At 55.2% G+C, this 13,570-nt stretch overlaps 4 protein-coding genes across 4 annotated transcripts; 3 read left to right on the top strand and 1 right to left on the bottom strand.

Moving 5' to 3' along the window:
• Nucleotides 1-116: 116 nt before the first annotated feature.
• CC84DRAFT_1159298 (uncharacterized protein) lies at nucleotides 117-4,351 on the top strand. Its single transcript, XM_018177189.1, has 5 exons — nucleotides 117-984; nucleotides 1,035-1,114; nucleotides 1,185-1,232; nucleotides 1,292-2,409; nucleotides 2,455-4,351. Exons 1-5 carry the CDS (start codon nucleotides 554-556, stop codon nucleotides 4,039-4,041), a joined length of 3,264 nt encoding a protein of 1,087 aa, XP_018042252.1. The 5' UTR covers nucleotides 117-553; the 3' UTR covers nucleotides 4,042-4,351.
• A 577-nt stretch (nucleotides 4,352-4,928) lies between these two features.
• On the top strand, nucleotides 4,929-7,344 carry CC84DRAFT_1134019 (xylosidase : arab-like proteininofuranosidase; the record flags this gene model as incomplete). Its single annotated transcript, XM_018176007.1, has 8 exons — nucleotides 4,929-5,166; nucleotides 5,538-5,704; nucleotides 5,757-5,899; nucleotides 5,946-6,033; nucleotides 6,080-6,140; nucleotides 6,190-6,303; nucleotides 6,356-6,587; nucleotides 6,636-7,344. The coding sequence occupies 8 exons, from the start codon at nucleotides 4,929-4,931 to the stop codon at nucleotides 7,342-7,344; spliced, it is 1,752 nt and encodes a 583-aa protein (XP_018042251.1).
• An 855-nt stretch (nucleotides 7,345-8,199) lies between these two features.
• CC84DRAFT_1134018 (cytochrome P450 monooxygenase-like protein) lies at nucleotides 8,200-10,390 on the top strand. The gene is made up of 4 exons (XM_018176006.1): nucleotides 8,200-8,537; nucleotides 8,589-9,662; nucleotides 9,711-9,751; nucleotides 9,919-10,390. The coding sequence occupies exons 1-4, from the start codon at nucleotides 8,206-8,208 to the stop codon at nucleotides 10,059-10,061; spliced, it is 1,590 nt and encodes a 529-aa protein (XP_018042250.1). The 5' UTR covers nucleotides 8,200-8,205; the 3' UTR covers nucleotides 10,062-10,390.
• Nucleotides 10,391-11,402: 1,012 nt separating this feature from the next.
• Nucleotides 11,403-12,746, bottom strand: CC84DRAFT_1225650 (uncharacterized protein; the record flags this gene model as incomplete). The annotated part of the gene is made up of 2 exons (XM_018183573.1): nucleotides 11,403-12,189; nucleotides 12,418-12,746. The coding sequence occupies 2 exons, from the start codon at nucleotides 12,744-12,746 to the stop codon at nucleotides 11,880-11,882; spliced, it is 639 nt and encodes a 212-aa protein (XP_018042249.1). The 3' UTR covers nucleotides 11,403-11,879.
• Between the last annotated feature and the right edge of the window lie 824 nt (nucleotides 12,747-13,570).

Below are 13,570 nucleotides of genomic sequence, written 5' to 3'. Positions count from 1 at the left end.
TGGTGTGGGGGTCGTCAAAGTGCAGCTGGGGGTAGGTTCGGGTGTTAGCCAGAGGTTGGGACGTGGATGGAGAAGCTTGGCGGCTGCGACCTCTCCCAACTCAGGAGGCAGCTCTTCAGACGGCGGAAGCTCACCCTCCACGCCCTCTCCAGCTCGCAGACAATTATTCTCGGTGTCGCTCGGTGCTGCAGATTGGCCTGGATCGCGAAAACCCGCGCCTTTGCCCCCAGACCACCCGCAAATATCGCCCGCCGCGCCCGCCACCGCTGCACGGCAACGAGCAACGCGCCCACGACCGTCCCGCATCGACTCCCACGCCTCGGGGGCCCCGCGCGACCACTCGGCAACTCAAAAACACGGTATAGGCACATCACGCAACTCACGCGGCACAACAACGCGCTACGACGCCTGCACGACGCGCCCGCGCCCGCTCTCCATGCCCGCACCGCCGAGGTGTCCGCCCGCACGACCGATGCAGTAGAAGGCACAGCAAACATACACAGCGAATCTGGCGTATCTGGTATCCAAACTGGCGACTGTTGTGTCTTACGCGATGGCGGAGCCCGCTCGGCTCATCGGCCAGGCCGCGACCAACGGCGACCCCGACGATGTTGATGCCGACGGCGAGTACGAGGAGGATGATATAGGCTACGAGCAAGTCACCCGCGAGCAGACCCAGGATGAGGGGCACACCACCGACGCCGAGGGCTCCGATGTCGATGCCGAGGGCGAAGAGGTAGACGAGGACGACGACAGCGAGCCTGTGGGCGCCGTTAAGATTGCTGCGCCCGAAGATGCGTTTTCTGAGGATGAGGGAGACGAGCGAGACGCAGACGCCGCAGTCGAGTCCTCCTCGGATGCCAAGAGCAGCGCCAGCGAGGACGAGTCCGGCAGCTCCGAACTTTCCGAGGCAGAAAATGGCTGGCAGGCCGAAAGCGAGGACGGCGAGGCTGATGCTGAGAAACCAGACCCGAACGTTTGCGTGTAAGTGTGAATGATTGCAGACTCACGGACCCTACGTTGACAATTTACAGATATTGCAATGAAGACGAGGATAATGACCCAAACGAAGAGTTTGAGGAGATTCTATCGTGTGTCGAGTGTGGAGACATGGGTAAGTGTTGCTTTTAGCAATGTTCAAATTTGTCTTTGTAGAGGTAGCTGACATGATCTTGTTCCCGCAGCACATCGGCAATGCGCGCGCGACGCTAAGACCCTTAGCCTACATGATGGTAAGTCCATATCCGGCCAGCCTTGGTAGGGCAGTTGCACTGACAAGCTATTTTTGCAGATGCGAAGAAATGGACCTGTACAGCTTGCATCAACAACGGACTCCATGAGAGCGATCGGGATGAGACCTCGGAATCACTCACTCGCCGGAGGCTTTCATCAGTGCCAAAGCTGGCTCGAGATCTGCTGCCTTCACACCGTGGCCATGTCCCAAAAGGACACTCTATCTTCAATGAACTCATTCTTCCCGACGACACAGCAGACGGGGCCCGTTCGCTTAGAAAACGCAAGGCCTCGCACGAAGAAGAGGTGCAGCTGCCTGTCAGGCAGACGAGAAAGAGGCGTAGGTCGTCTGAGATTTCAAAACCGGACCTGGCAAAATCATCTGCTGCCTCACCGCCTCGTGCGCTGGCCGGAAGTGTCGTGACAGACGGCAACGAGACCGACGCTGATCCCCACACCGGCTCGGAGCACGAGTCGAATCGACTGCGTTCTGCCCGTGCTCGAAGAACGAAACCTAAGAGGACCGACAAACGACCACTGGCTTGGATCGATGAACCTCTCGGCTCCAAAAGCCTGGTCATTGTGTTCCACCTGAATAATGAGAAAGTCCAGAAGATTGTGACCTCGAAACCTAAAAAGTCTGAGGTCAGACCCATGACCAGGGACGAGGAGCGGCGAGAACGGCGGCGCGAGAAGGACCGCGAACGCCGCGAACGTAATCGCCGCGCTGAACGAGAGGCCCGAGAATCCGTTGAGGAGACACACTACCCTGCAGCCCACAGCCAGTACGCCGCACCGTTCTATGGGTTCGCGGACAAGGAGCCCGACGAGAACAAGAGCAAGCCATATGGTGGTATACTTTCAGAAGCGGACGCTGACACTTCCAAAACATATCCGACCGCAGCAGACAGGAAACGCTTCGAAGACGCGCGTCAGAAAGCGGAAGATGACTGGAAGCAGAAGCAAGAAGAGCTATACGCAGGCCAAGAGCCCCATAAATCCTCAAAACATGCAGGCCCGCCCAGCAAGATAAAGTGTATCAACTTTGGAGGCTGGGAGATTGACACATGGCACGCTGCGCCTTATCCCGAAGAGTACAGTAAGAACAGGGTACTTTACATCTGCGAGTTCTGCCTTAAATACATGAACTCTGACTATGTAGCATGGCGGCACAAGGTAAGCCTGATTCACCACTACCGTGCACCGTACTAACCCGTTCAGCTCAAATGTCCTGCAAAGCACCCTCCAGGAGACGAAATTTACCGCGACGGCAAGTTCTCATTCTTCGAAGTCGATGGCCGCAAGAACCCCGTCTACTGTCAGAACCTTTGTCTTCTTGCGAAGCTGTTCCTCGGCTCCAAGACTCTATACTACGATGTGGAGCCATTCCTTTTCTACGTCATGACCGAGTGTGATCAGTATGGCTATCACTTTGTGGGATATTTCTCCAAAGAGAAGCGACCCAGCTCCCTCAACAATGTGTCCTGTATCCTTGTTCTCCCCATACACATGCGCAAAGGCTACGGACAGTATCTCATCGAGTTCTCCTATCTCCTCACGCGCGTGGAGAGGAAGACCGGCAGTCCTGAGAAGCCTCTCAGCGACATGGGTTTGGTCAGTTATCGGAAGTACTGGCGGCTTGTTCTGTGCGAAGAGCTTCTTAACCAGAAGGGACCGATCAGCATCTCCACGATATCTGAGCGTACCGGAATGACCGCAGATGATATCGTGTCTGCGCTTGAAGGTCTCCGCGCCTTGGTACGCGATCCTGTCACGAAACAGTACGCACTTCGGCTTGACTACGCATATTTCAAGCAATACATCGAGAAGTGCTACAGCGCTGGCAATCCGACAATAAACCCAACAAAACTCCAATGGACGCCCTATGTGATGGGACGCTTTGGCCAGTATGAAGATGGACCGGCTCTACACACCGTACAGCAGCGCGACGAAGAGGAAGAAGAAGAGAAGCCCGAGCCCGAAGAAGGCGTTCAATTGGATGAGGCTGCAAAAGCTACCAAGACTGCAAAGACGAACGGCACGTCGCAAAACGATTCAGCCACTGGCGAAGAAGGCGAAGACGCAGCAACGCCTTTTGTTGCGGCCGAGGAGTCTGTCAACGGCGGCTCACCTTTGCCTGGTACACCTCTTGCGAATGGTAGTACTGTTGCCGTTGCAGGGTCTCATATAATGAACGCACCTTCGGTTCCGGCTACAAGATACGAAGTATTTCCCCACGTTCCTGGCCAGCAACCTCCCAAGAGACGGCCTGGGCGGCCGTTCGGTGCTCGGCGTCGGACAAGTACACCCCAACGGAATCGTTCCCTCAACCTAAGCATAGCCACTGCGCCTGTTTCTCGTATTCAATTCTCTCCGAACGGGAGCGGCAAAGGCTCGCCAAGCATGAACGGTATGCATACCCCCAGCATAAGCCTTAGACGGACCAGAAGCAGGTTGGGCGAGAGCGTGGTGAATGGTATTGAGGATGATGAGCTTGAAGAGGGTGGAGAGGTAAAAGCGCCCGGTCGGCGTACAACGCGTAGCTCAACCAAAAGCCCGCACACGGTTAAAACTGCCAAAGGAAAGGGAAAGGCGCTACTAGACGATGAAGAAGACGAGGAAGAAGACGAAGAAGAAGAAGACGATGACGAAGACGAAGATGCTGAAGGTGAGGATGATGATGAAGATGCTGAAGGAGAAGACGATGATGAAGACGCCGAGGGCGAGGACGATGACGCTGACGCTGAAGGAGAGATGGATATTGATGCAGAAGGTGAAGACGACGATGAGCTCATGCCCGACGCATGAGAATAAGATTGTGGTCTTTGCTGCACTTGCGTATTAACATAAGTATTGGCTGGCAGGAGTTTGCAGGATTTGACATGGGCTTCTTCAAACATGATGCTTGGAACACGGGCTGCAAGGCTCTTCATTCGATTGGCGCATGTTCGTTCGGCTTTTGCATTAGGGAAGATACCTCGGGAGGAGTTGATTGAATATGACTACATACCATTTTACGTTCGCGTCGTTACGGCTGCATCCATCTTGATGAGTGGCAGTGTACATTCACAGGGGCTGAGGCAGGAAACAGGACTTTAGCACTTCTCATCCTTAGGAGCTCACTCTACAGTACAGCTGTAAAACCGTAATTCCATAGTGTATACTGAAGGTTTTATGGTACAAGAATCGGAAGATCTTTCTTAATCAGCCACTGTGATTAACATCTGCAGCCAGTCTATCACGTGCTCTCCTTAATTTCAGGGTTCATCGGCGTGAGATGTTCCGAATGCGATGTCGATCACTCCTTCCTCTCCACCCTCCGCCAAACTCCACCACCAATCTGCCGGCGGAAGACCCGCAGCAGCTCAGACCATGTGCCTTCCCCACACCGGATACCTTCCGCTAGCGCAAACTCGATGTCTAGTTCAGCGTATATATCACTTTCCTATTGATCAATTTCTAGAAAGCTTGGCGACATCCACAAGGCTAATGTACAGCTTCCATGCGCTAGCCTCAGCTTTTACCCGGATACTCTGAACGTCATCTGCGATTATCTGCGAGGATGACGCTAATCGAGGGGAGATGCTCCGGTCATGAAAAAGACCCAATCTATAAGCATGAACGGATCAACTCTCGCAAGTGCGCAACAGTTTAACATCTGACCTCCCGGCGGAACTTCACGTCGGCAGTCCACCATGCTGACACAAACCCTGACGTTGGGTTCCTTGCTTCTCGTTTCATCGTTACCAGGCCTTGCAAGCGCGCGAAAATCGTCCCAGTTCTCCAACCCCATTCTCCCTGGTTTCCATCCTGATCCCAGCTGCACATTCATCTCAGAGGAGGAGACATTCTACTGCGCGTCGTCCAGCTTCAATGCCTTCCCCGGCATCCCCATCCATGCAAGCAAAGATCTGACGACATGGCGTCTCGTCGGTGCGTACCTTCCGCGTTCAATCTATCTCCCGATTAATTGCTGCCTGCCACGTGCAACTACCGACACAGAGGCCCATCAACCGCAATCTGAGCCCCCTCTCCGATAGACTCCATGTATTGGCAGTATGGCCCGACCAATGTGCGCCCTGTTTCAGATCCTCCCACCCTCGCTACGTGCCGTACCGGCCACCAGTTTTTCACCTCGGATCGTGGTGCTTGCGTGACGGATCGGCATGGGTGAATTCCAAAAACATCCCGGTCTCGTATCTTTCGCTTCCAGGTTGTTTTGTGCAGCTATCCTTGTTCGGATGCGGAGACAGAACCCGGATTTTGTGACAGTCGAGATCAATAGCTTACGCTTGTTATTGCAGGGAATGTCCTCAACCGCGAAAGCCAACTGCCTGAGCTTGCGGTGTCCGTCGGTGGGACAAGCGGGATCTGGGCGCCCACGCTGAGGTTGCGAGATGGCACGTGGTATCTCGTGACTACGATGGTGCATGACAAGAAGGCAGCGGATGACCCTACACGTTGGCGGAATGTGTGTTTCCACAACCATCATAGGTGCGATATGCTGCTGATGTCAACTATAGATCATATTCACTACACAAGACATCTGGAACGAAAGTAGCTGGAGTGACGCTGTACACTTCGACTTCGAGGGTTACGACACAAGTCCTTTCTGGGACGATGACGGAACTTCGTACATGGTCGGAAGTCATGCGTACAAAGTAGAGTATGTTCTAGACATCGACTTTGTGTGCCAGCGTTGATTCGGACAGGCCAGGCAATCACCTTGCCAAAGTCAACCTGACAACTGGCGAGCTTCAGAGTAACTGGACTAATCTGTGGGCTGGTACTGGAGGTCTTGTAAGCATTACGTCTCATCACAGCCTCGCCTGCTGACTGCACTCAGGCACCTGAAGGACCGCATCTTTATCGAAAGGATGGGTATTACTACTTGATGATTGCAGAAGGTGAGCAATCGTTTATCGTACCTCGAAGGTCCATTCGCTAAACTTGCAGGCGGAACTGGTCTTGGCCACATGGAAACCATTGCCAGGTCAAGGAATTTATACGGTCCCTACAAGCCCAATCCCGCGAATCCAATCCTGACGAATGCAAATACTACGGAGTACTGTAAGACAAATTTTGACCACTGAACTGATACATCTCTAATATTCTTTCACAGTCCAAACCATCGGCCATGCGGACCTCTTCCAAGACGCCCGTGGCAAGTGGTGGTCCGTCGCGCTGTCGACAAGAGGCGGTCCAGCTTTCAAAGTCTACCCAATGGGACGAGAGACAGTCCTCACAAACGCAACTTGGGATAAAGGAGCTTGGCCTGTAATACACAACCCCGTCAGGGGCGTGATGACCGGATGGCCATTGCCTGAATCGGGCCAGAATCTTCCTGGTGATGGGTAACTCTCCTTACCTACAGTTCTTAGAACGACACTAACTAGAATCAGTCCACTCGTTGACCAGGGCGACGATAATCTAAGATTCCCCCATGGCTGCCCACTACCGCCGCACTTCCTCCACTGGCGCCTGCCTATCAAGGAGAATTATATCGTCTCACCGCCAGACCACAGTAACTATCTCGGTCTCAAGCCCTCCAAGCTCAACCTCACCGGCGTCGACGGAAACTCAGCACCAGGCGGCCAAACCTTCGTCGGCAGAAGACAAGTCGACACCCTCTTCATGTACCGCGTTGTTGTTGATTACACACCCAAAGAGGCACAAGAAGAAGCAGGCGTTGCGCTATTCTTGACGCAGAACCACCACGTCCGCCTCGGCCTGACTCTTCTTGCGGCTTCAAACACGTCTACGAACCTCACACCTCATTTCCGCTTCACGACCGAGCCGTATTCGTCGGCTGCCCCGCCATTCAGTGTACCCGTTCCAGCCTCGCTCCAAAATACGCGTTTGACGATGGAGATAAAGGCAGTGAACGAATCACACTTCTCTTTCGCAGCTGGTCGCGCTGACGGTGAGGAACTCACCGTTTTGGCGCATGCACCGGGGGAGATTGTAAGTTGGGGCTTCACGGGGACGCTCGTCGGCGTATATGCGACAAGCAACGGGGGCAACGGAACAGAGACAGCTTATGTGAGCAACTGGACGTATCAAGGTGAGGGGCAGATCAGGAGTAACTCGAGTTCCGCGATACACTCGTAAGGAGGAGGGCCGTAAAGTGTGCTTGCCGTACCCGGTAGACTCCCCAGCCCTCTCCGTTCCAACATCGCACGAGACGGGTAGCGACTCCATCGCTAGGTAGCTGCGCTGCACTGCGCCGTTGTCCGTTCCAGCCGCGTCAGATCAAATCAAATCAATACGCACCCTGTCTATGTACTCCTCCTCGCGCAACACGGGCAGCCACTCCCTTCTCCCGGGCTCAAAGTGACACACACCCCATCCTCCCGATCCTCGCCTTTCTCTATTCCCCCTTCAGCATCGCAACCTCGAGTCGACGCCGCAGGGTTACGTTGCACAAGAGAGCCCACTGTCCATTGTCCGCTGCTTGGCTGCGTTCTGCGGGCGGGTGCGAAAACGGAAGCCGGTGCGACGCGATTTATTCATGGAAATGTTTAGGATGGAGAGGGGTTGCACGGCGTGGTTGTGGCTGCAGGTGTTGCAGATCCCTCCGAGGGGAGGAGGGGTGTGCTACGTTGAGCTGGGCTTGATCATGACAAGAGGGATCTGGCTCGAAGAAAGTCTTGGGAGCACATCAGAACTTTGCACAGCAACGTGGTGTGGAGAGTATTCTACGCTGGACAGGACGAGTGTACCTGTTCATGGTCCCGAACCGATCACGTGTAGATAAAGCGATCGCTGGGCTGCCGCGCGAGCGGGGGTCTCCACACGATTGTGGCGCCGGAGACGCGCTGTAGCGGGGACTGATAGTGCGCATAGAGATGACAAGTCGCTGTTTCGTTGCCAGACTGCCACTCTCTGTGCACCAAATTCCACCTTCCTCTGACGATTCGGTTGCGCGTAGCCCTACGTCACGCAACGCAGTTTACCCTGCAACTCCCAAACATGCAGCTCGCTACTATCGCGGTGCTGCTGATAGCGCCTGTTGTCGCCCAATTCGTATACCAGTATTGGACGAACCCATTGCGCAAGATCCCTGCCGCACATCCACTTGCACACATTACGTCGCTGTGGATCAATTATGTGCGGTGGCGATCCGTCGAGAACGCAACACTCAAGCGCGCACACAAGGACCTGGGGCCAATAGTGTGTCTAGGGCCAAACGAAGTTAGTGTGAACTGTGTGAAAGGAGGCATCAGGGAAATCTATGCAGGTGGATTTGAGAAGGCCAACTTGAACGAGACGTTTAATTGGTATGCGTTCTTTACAAATTTCGGGTGAGTTGTCGAATCTAGGGGTATTGGACGTTCGGGTTGACAATGCTTTAGCGAGTCGAACATGTTTTCTACAGGGAGGAATAAAGCGCATTCAACGCGAAAACGCATGCTCAGCAACATCTACAGCAAATCCGTAATCACCGCGTCGCCGGCTCTGCTCGCTCAGGTCAGCGCTATCGTCTATGATAGACTTTTGCCACGCCTCGCATGCGCCTTCTCCAACGAAAACCCAGGCGTTTTGGATATCAACCCGTTGCTCAACGCTACTACGATGGATATTGTGTCTGCTTATATTTTCGGGCTTAAGTCGAGCTCCAACTTGATCGATGATCCCAAACAGCTATCCTGGTTCCTCGATCTGTACAACTCTCGCCGGTCCTTCAATTTTTGGCCGCAAGAGCTCCCCGCCTTGACATCGTTCGTCAAGAAATGGTTCGGGTATAGATTGGTTCCGCAGTGGGTTGATAAGGCAAACAAGGATATCGAAGACTGGACTGACAGCATGTGCGAGAGAGCAGCCAAAGTCATGTCGGAAGGGGCAGCACATGTCGCAGACACACCGGTCGTATACGAACAGCTCTCTGGAGCGTTGGCGAAGGAAGCGAAGAAAGCTGGGAAAGATAAGAAGGACTGCAAGATCCTGGCTGCGAGCGAAGTCTTAGATCAAATCGCCGCCGGCTTTGATACATCAGGCATCACCCTAACTTATGTCATTCACGAACTGAGTCGTAATACGCAAGTACAAACGCGCCTTCGGCAAGAGCTCCGAACTTTGTCCTCGCCCATTTTACCCTCGTCTTCGCCTTCTCTCCCCGATGGTAAGGCAGTTGACGCGCTGCCATATCTCCACGCCGTGATATGGGAGACACTACGTCTGCATCCAGCGATTCCTGGTCCGCAGCCGCGTGTCTCGCCTCCACAAGGATGCCGCCTCGGCTCTGATGGCAACACATACTATATCCCGGGCGGTGTAAGAGTGAGCGCGAGTGCCGGCCTACTGCACTTGCACGAGGACGTTTATCCACAAGCGCATAAGTGGAGGCCGGAGCGATGGCTCGAACTTGAGCAGCTGGATGAAGAGAAGAGACGGGATATGGAGAACCGATGGTTCTGGGCGTTTGGAAGGTCAGTATACATCGCGAGAAAGCTGAGACATTTGCTTACCTGAATCAGTGGCGGGCGGATGTGCGTCGGCAGCCACTTAGCTGTGTATCGTAAGTCTTTCCTACAAATCAAAACCTTATTTGTTGCACGGATGGCTTCTAATAGGATCCGGGTCTTGGGATGCTTGCAAAAGTTGCGTGCTGAAGCGTGTGCAACACCTCGAGCTCCCTAGCTTGGCTGAGCCCAATGCCCCAGTGACACGCTGACATCATGACAGAGATGAAATACATCGTCGCAACCCTGTACTCCAACTACACAACGGCTATTGTCGACGATACCGGCATTGAGCAGTCAGATGCATATACCGCGCCGCCGAAAAACAGCGAGCTCCTCATCAAGCTGCAGAGGCTAGACTCGTGATCTTGCGCATGTGAAGAGCCGGGAAGCCCTTCTCGACCCCTCACAGCTAGATGCGGCGGCCTCCTAATGCCGGCTCCACAAGCTGCATCAGACGGGTTCGCTTTGGGTAAAATATGGGGAGAGGGGTAACGCTTCGAGAACGCCCAAGGTCGGGTGACATGCCTCATGGACGTTTGTGCATCAGCCAACCTTATCATGCTCGGTACCATGGTTGTAGGTACTTGGTAGCGGCAGAAGCGGGCCTTGAGGACTGCAATAGCCACTACCCGATACGAAAGCTCTGGAATTCCGAAGACGGCGTTAGCTAGTGCGAGACATTACGCCCGCGTGAAAGCAGTGATTGGTTGATCCAGAAAATGATGAGAATGCCAATGTGAAAGCGGTTGATGTTCAGACTGTTGCCCCACTACTTCACGCTTCGAGGAAAGCAGAAGTGACAATGAGGCAGGCCGACGGTAGACCGCTTGACCTCTGCTAGACCCTAGTGGAAATATGAAGGCATGCAGCATTGACGCGAGGCTGTATTGGTAGTCCAGTTCGCGTTACCTCATCGCCATAGCACGCATGCGCATAACGCCTGTGGTCCCACTCATCTAAATGCGCCCCATACGCGCAGCACGACAGTGAGTTACATGCTGTGACCGACGTTCTTGGTTGTTGATGCAGGCTGTCCACTGTGGGCTGCAAGGACTCGAGTCCTTCCCTGTAGCTAGGGCGACAACGTGTTTTGTGGAATGTGGGGTGTCTGTACATCACACACACCGCTAAGCGTCTCGTACTGTAGAAGCGAGTATATGAGTATTCGGCCCCACTGTCGTCGCGCTGCAGTCTGCTCCACGTGAAGTATCGAATTGTGGAGACCTGATAGCAGCATCCGCGTGTTCGGCTACGGTTACCTTGGGTCAGATTGCCCAACAAGCGGCCGGACAACTAATACATCTTGCCTTCATGCATACTGTTTGCGTGAGGGGTTGACGAAATGCCAAACTGATAGGATTGGCCAGTGCTTCGAGAGGCACATATTGCTCAGAGACCTCGTTAGTACTATATGGGCAGATGCAAACCCTCATCAGCTTCGGCAGTGACGAAAAAGCACGGGGTGGTGGCGGTTGACATAGCGAAAGCTCCAAGACGACCTGGCTTCGCGAGGACCAAGTGCCAGGTTTGCGAATTCTCCGAAACGCATCGCCACGCCAGACCACATGAGCGTAGCCAGGCACCGTGAACGGCGATGCACATGGTTGCAACCCAACGTGCAGAAACACCGCAACATTACCTCGTCATCCGGTGCTTAAGAGAACGGCCCGCACTTTGCGCCGACCGAGAACTTGCAATATACTCGCCCGCACGAGAGTATTGGCTGAAGCCTTGATGCATCGTAAACCAGGATACGCTTATTTGACGCTTTGAGCATAACTTTAATGTCCAGTGAGCACACCCGTGAGATCACCTTTAGTAGTGGTAGACCAGTATTGGAGACGAGTAATGATGCCCGTAAGCATGCAGAAGGTGGGAAAGTGCCGGAACATTAAGGTTCTACCGCACTGATCCCGTTTTTATTGGAGATGTTCAGCGATGTCATTGTCACGAACAATCGCCCTACGATGCTCGGGATCTATAGTGGCGTTGCAGACGACAACGCTCGTAGTTTTCTGGCCGAGACAATCAAGGAAGCTGCGATATCCTGAGGCGACCTGATATCAAGGAACAAATGGTACATTCTTCCTGGAGAGTGAGGACCGTTCAGGCATAAGCGGAAGCAATTCCAGATCGGCCAGGTCGCGCTGTGGAAACCCGCGGCGGACAAAGTGCGCTGTCTCAGGTCGAGGCACAGCGGAAGGGTGGCGGTGTCCTTGACATGCGCCCAGTGTTGATTAAGTCCATATGGAGGCTTGCCATTTGGGCCGTGCGAGTGGGGATGCCAACAGTGGCATATGCAGTCATATCTGCAGGTACGGCGAGCGGGCCAGCTCTCAAGCTGAGAGCGGAGGAATATAAGTGGGAGGCTGGAAGCGAGCTGTCCTCTGCTGGACGTACCGACGAGGCACGGGACTGAAGGGGTTGTCGCAGTCGGTTAGACGGCGGTGTCGTGACCCAAGCGCTGCGCGCTGGAGGCTGAGTGGGAGAGCTGGGGCGTAGGAGTGCTAAGGCGATGCCGGCTATATTGCGCTGTCGCTATCAGACTTATGGAGCCCGCGAGCGGCGTCGCAGGATTTCGATCTGTTGGCTAAACGGGCAGCGAATGGGGCGGCCGGTTGTTGTGCAACATCGTAGAATTCCCAAGGTGCGTGGAGCGTAGCGCGCCCCGTTCCAACCTGGCAGGCAATCTGGACAGCGATCTCCTCCCACATCGCACCTCACCGCACATCCCACGGCGTGATCCATCGCAGCATTGTGTGCATTTTGCCGCCAGCACCGTCCGCTGGCGCCCTCACCACGACGCGGGCCTCTCCCGGGCACCGCCAGGCATAGCGCCCACGAAGGCTCGGTGCTCAAGGGCCACCAGAGCACTGTTACCGGGCGCGCCCCATCAGCTGGCGAGCCGTGTCCTGCAGTGCGACGTAGGTATGCACTGGCGATGCAGCCAGCGCCATTGGCTCGCCGGCGGCTGTCAATGCTCGCTGCGTCGAGTGTCGAGGCACTCGCAGCGGCGGCCTGCGTGCCAGGCGCCATGTGCGTGGCCATGTCCCGTAACACCTGGGACGGCGGTGACTGGTGGCCGCAGATGCGTTGGAGCAGCCTCTCGTCGCCGGGTCTCTTGTGGCTCGAGGCCACGGGTCAGAGGAACCGGCAGCGAGCGCGTGGGCGGAGGAGGAGCTGAGATATTGGGCGCCGGCGGCAGTTATATACGGCCTCTCACGTAGAGTAGTTGCAATGGCTAAAGTCGGCGTGCTGTTTGGCTGTAGTGCAGGCGTCCCGGGTACCCCAAACCCTGCGCGGCGCCCATACCACCCCTCGACCTGGGAATGCCATGGCATTGACGCACGACTGAACGGCCCTTGGACCCCCATGCTGCCGCCGCCGATTGCTGTGCAGCACCGGCCGCTGCGAAAGGGCTGCAGGGGTGACCTCGCGGAGGGAAAATGTGACAGCGGCCCGTTGCCTTGCTCCTCTTCAGGCTGGGGAGGCCGTGAGTGCTGCGTGAAGCCCGTCGCCTTCGCCCAGCAGAGGCAGACTGATCCGTGCCGCTGCCTCTCTTCTGGCGCCGTGAAGCTTACAGTGTACCGTCCGGAGTCGAGACTCGGTCTTGCCGTCGCTCGTTGTGCTGATGCAGCATCAGACTGTCGTTCCTGCCCTGTCCCTGCCTGACAGTTCTGACCAGAAAAGAGAAGGCACGCCTCAGCCTCAACACCAACCCCAGAGCGGCTGCGGCATCGTGAGAAAAAGAGTGCGAGCCGGGACGTCGACCGACTTGCGTGACCAGCGTCGGCTTGGGCGAGATATACCAAGCTCCGGAACCCTACTGGCTACGCTAGAGAGCACTTCACAGCAGCCCGTCGCGCGGCTCC

Source organism: Paraphaeosphaeria sporulosa (assembly GCF_001642045.1).
Source record: "Paraphaeosphaeria sporulosa strain AP3s5-JAC2a unplaced genomic scaffold CC84scaffold_1, whole genome shotgun sequence".
Lineage (NCBI taxonomy): Eukaryota > Fungi > Ascomycota > Dothideomycetes > Pleosporales > Didymosphaeriaceae > Paraphaeosphaeria > Paraphaeosphaeria sporulosa.
This window is presented reverse-complemented; position numbering and strand designations above follow the sequence as displayed.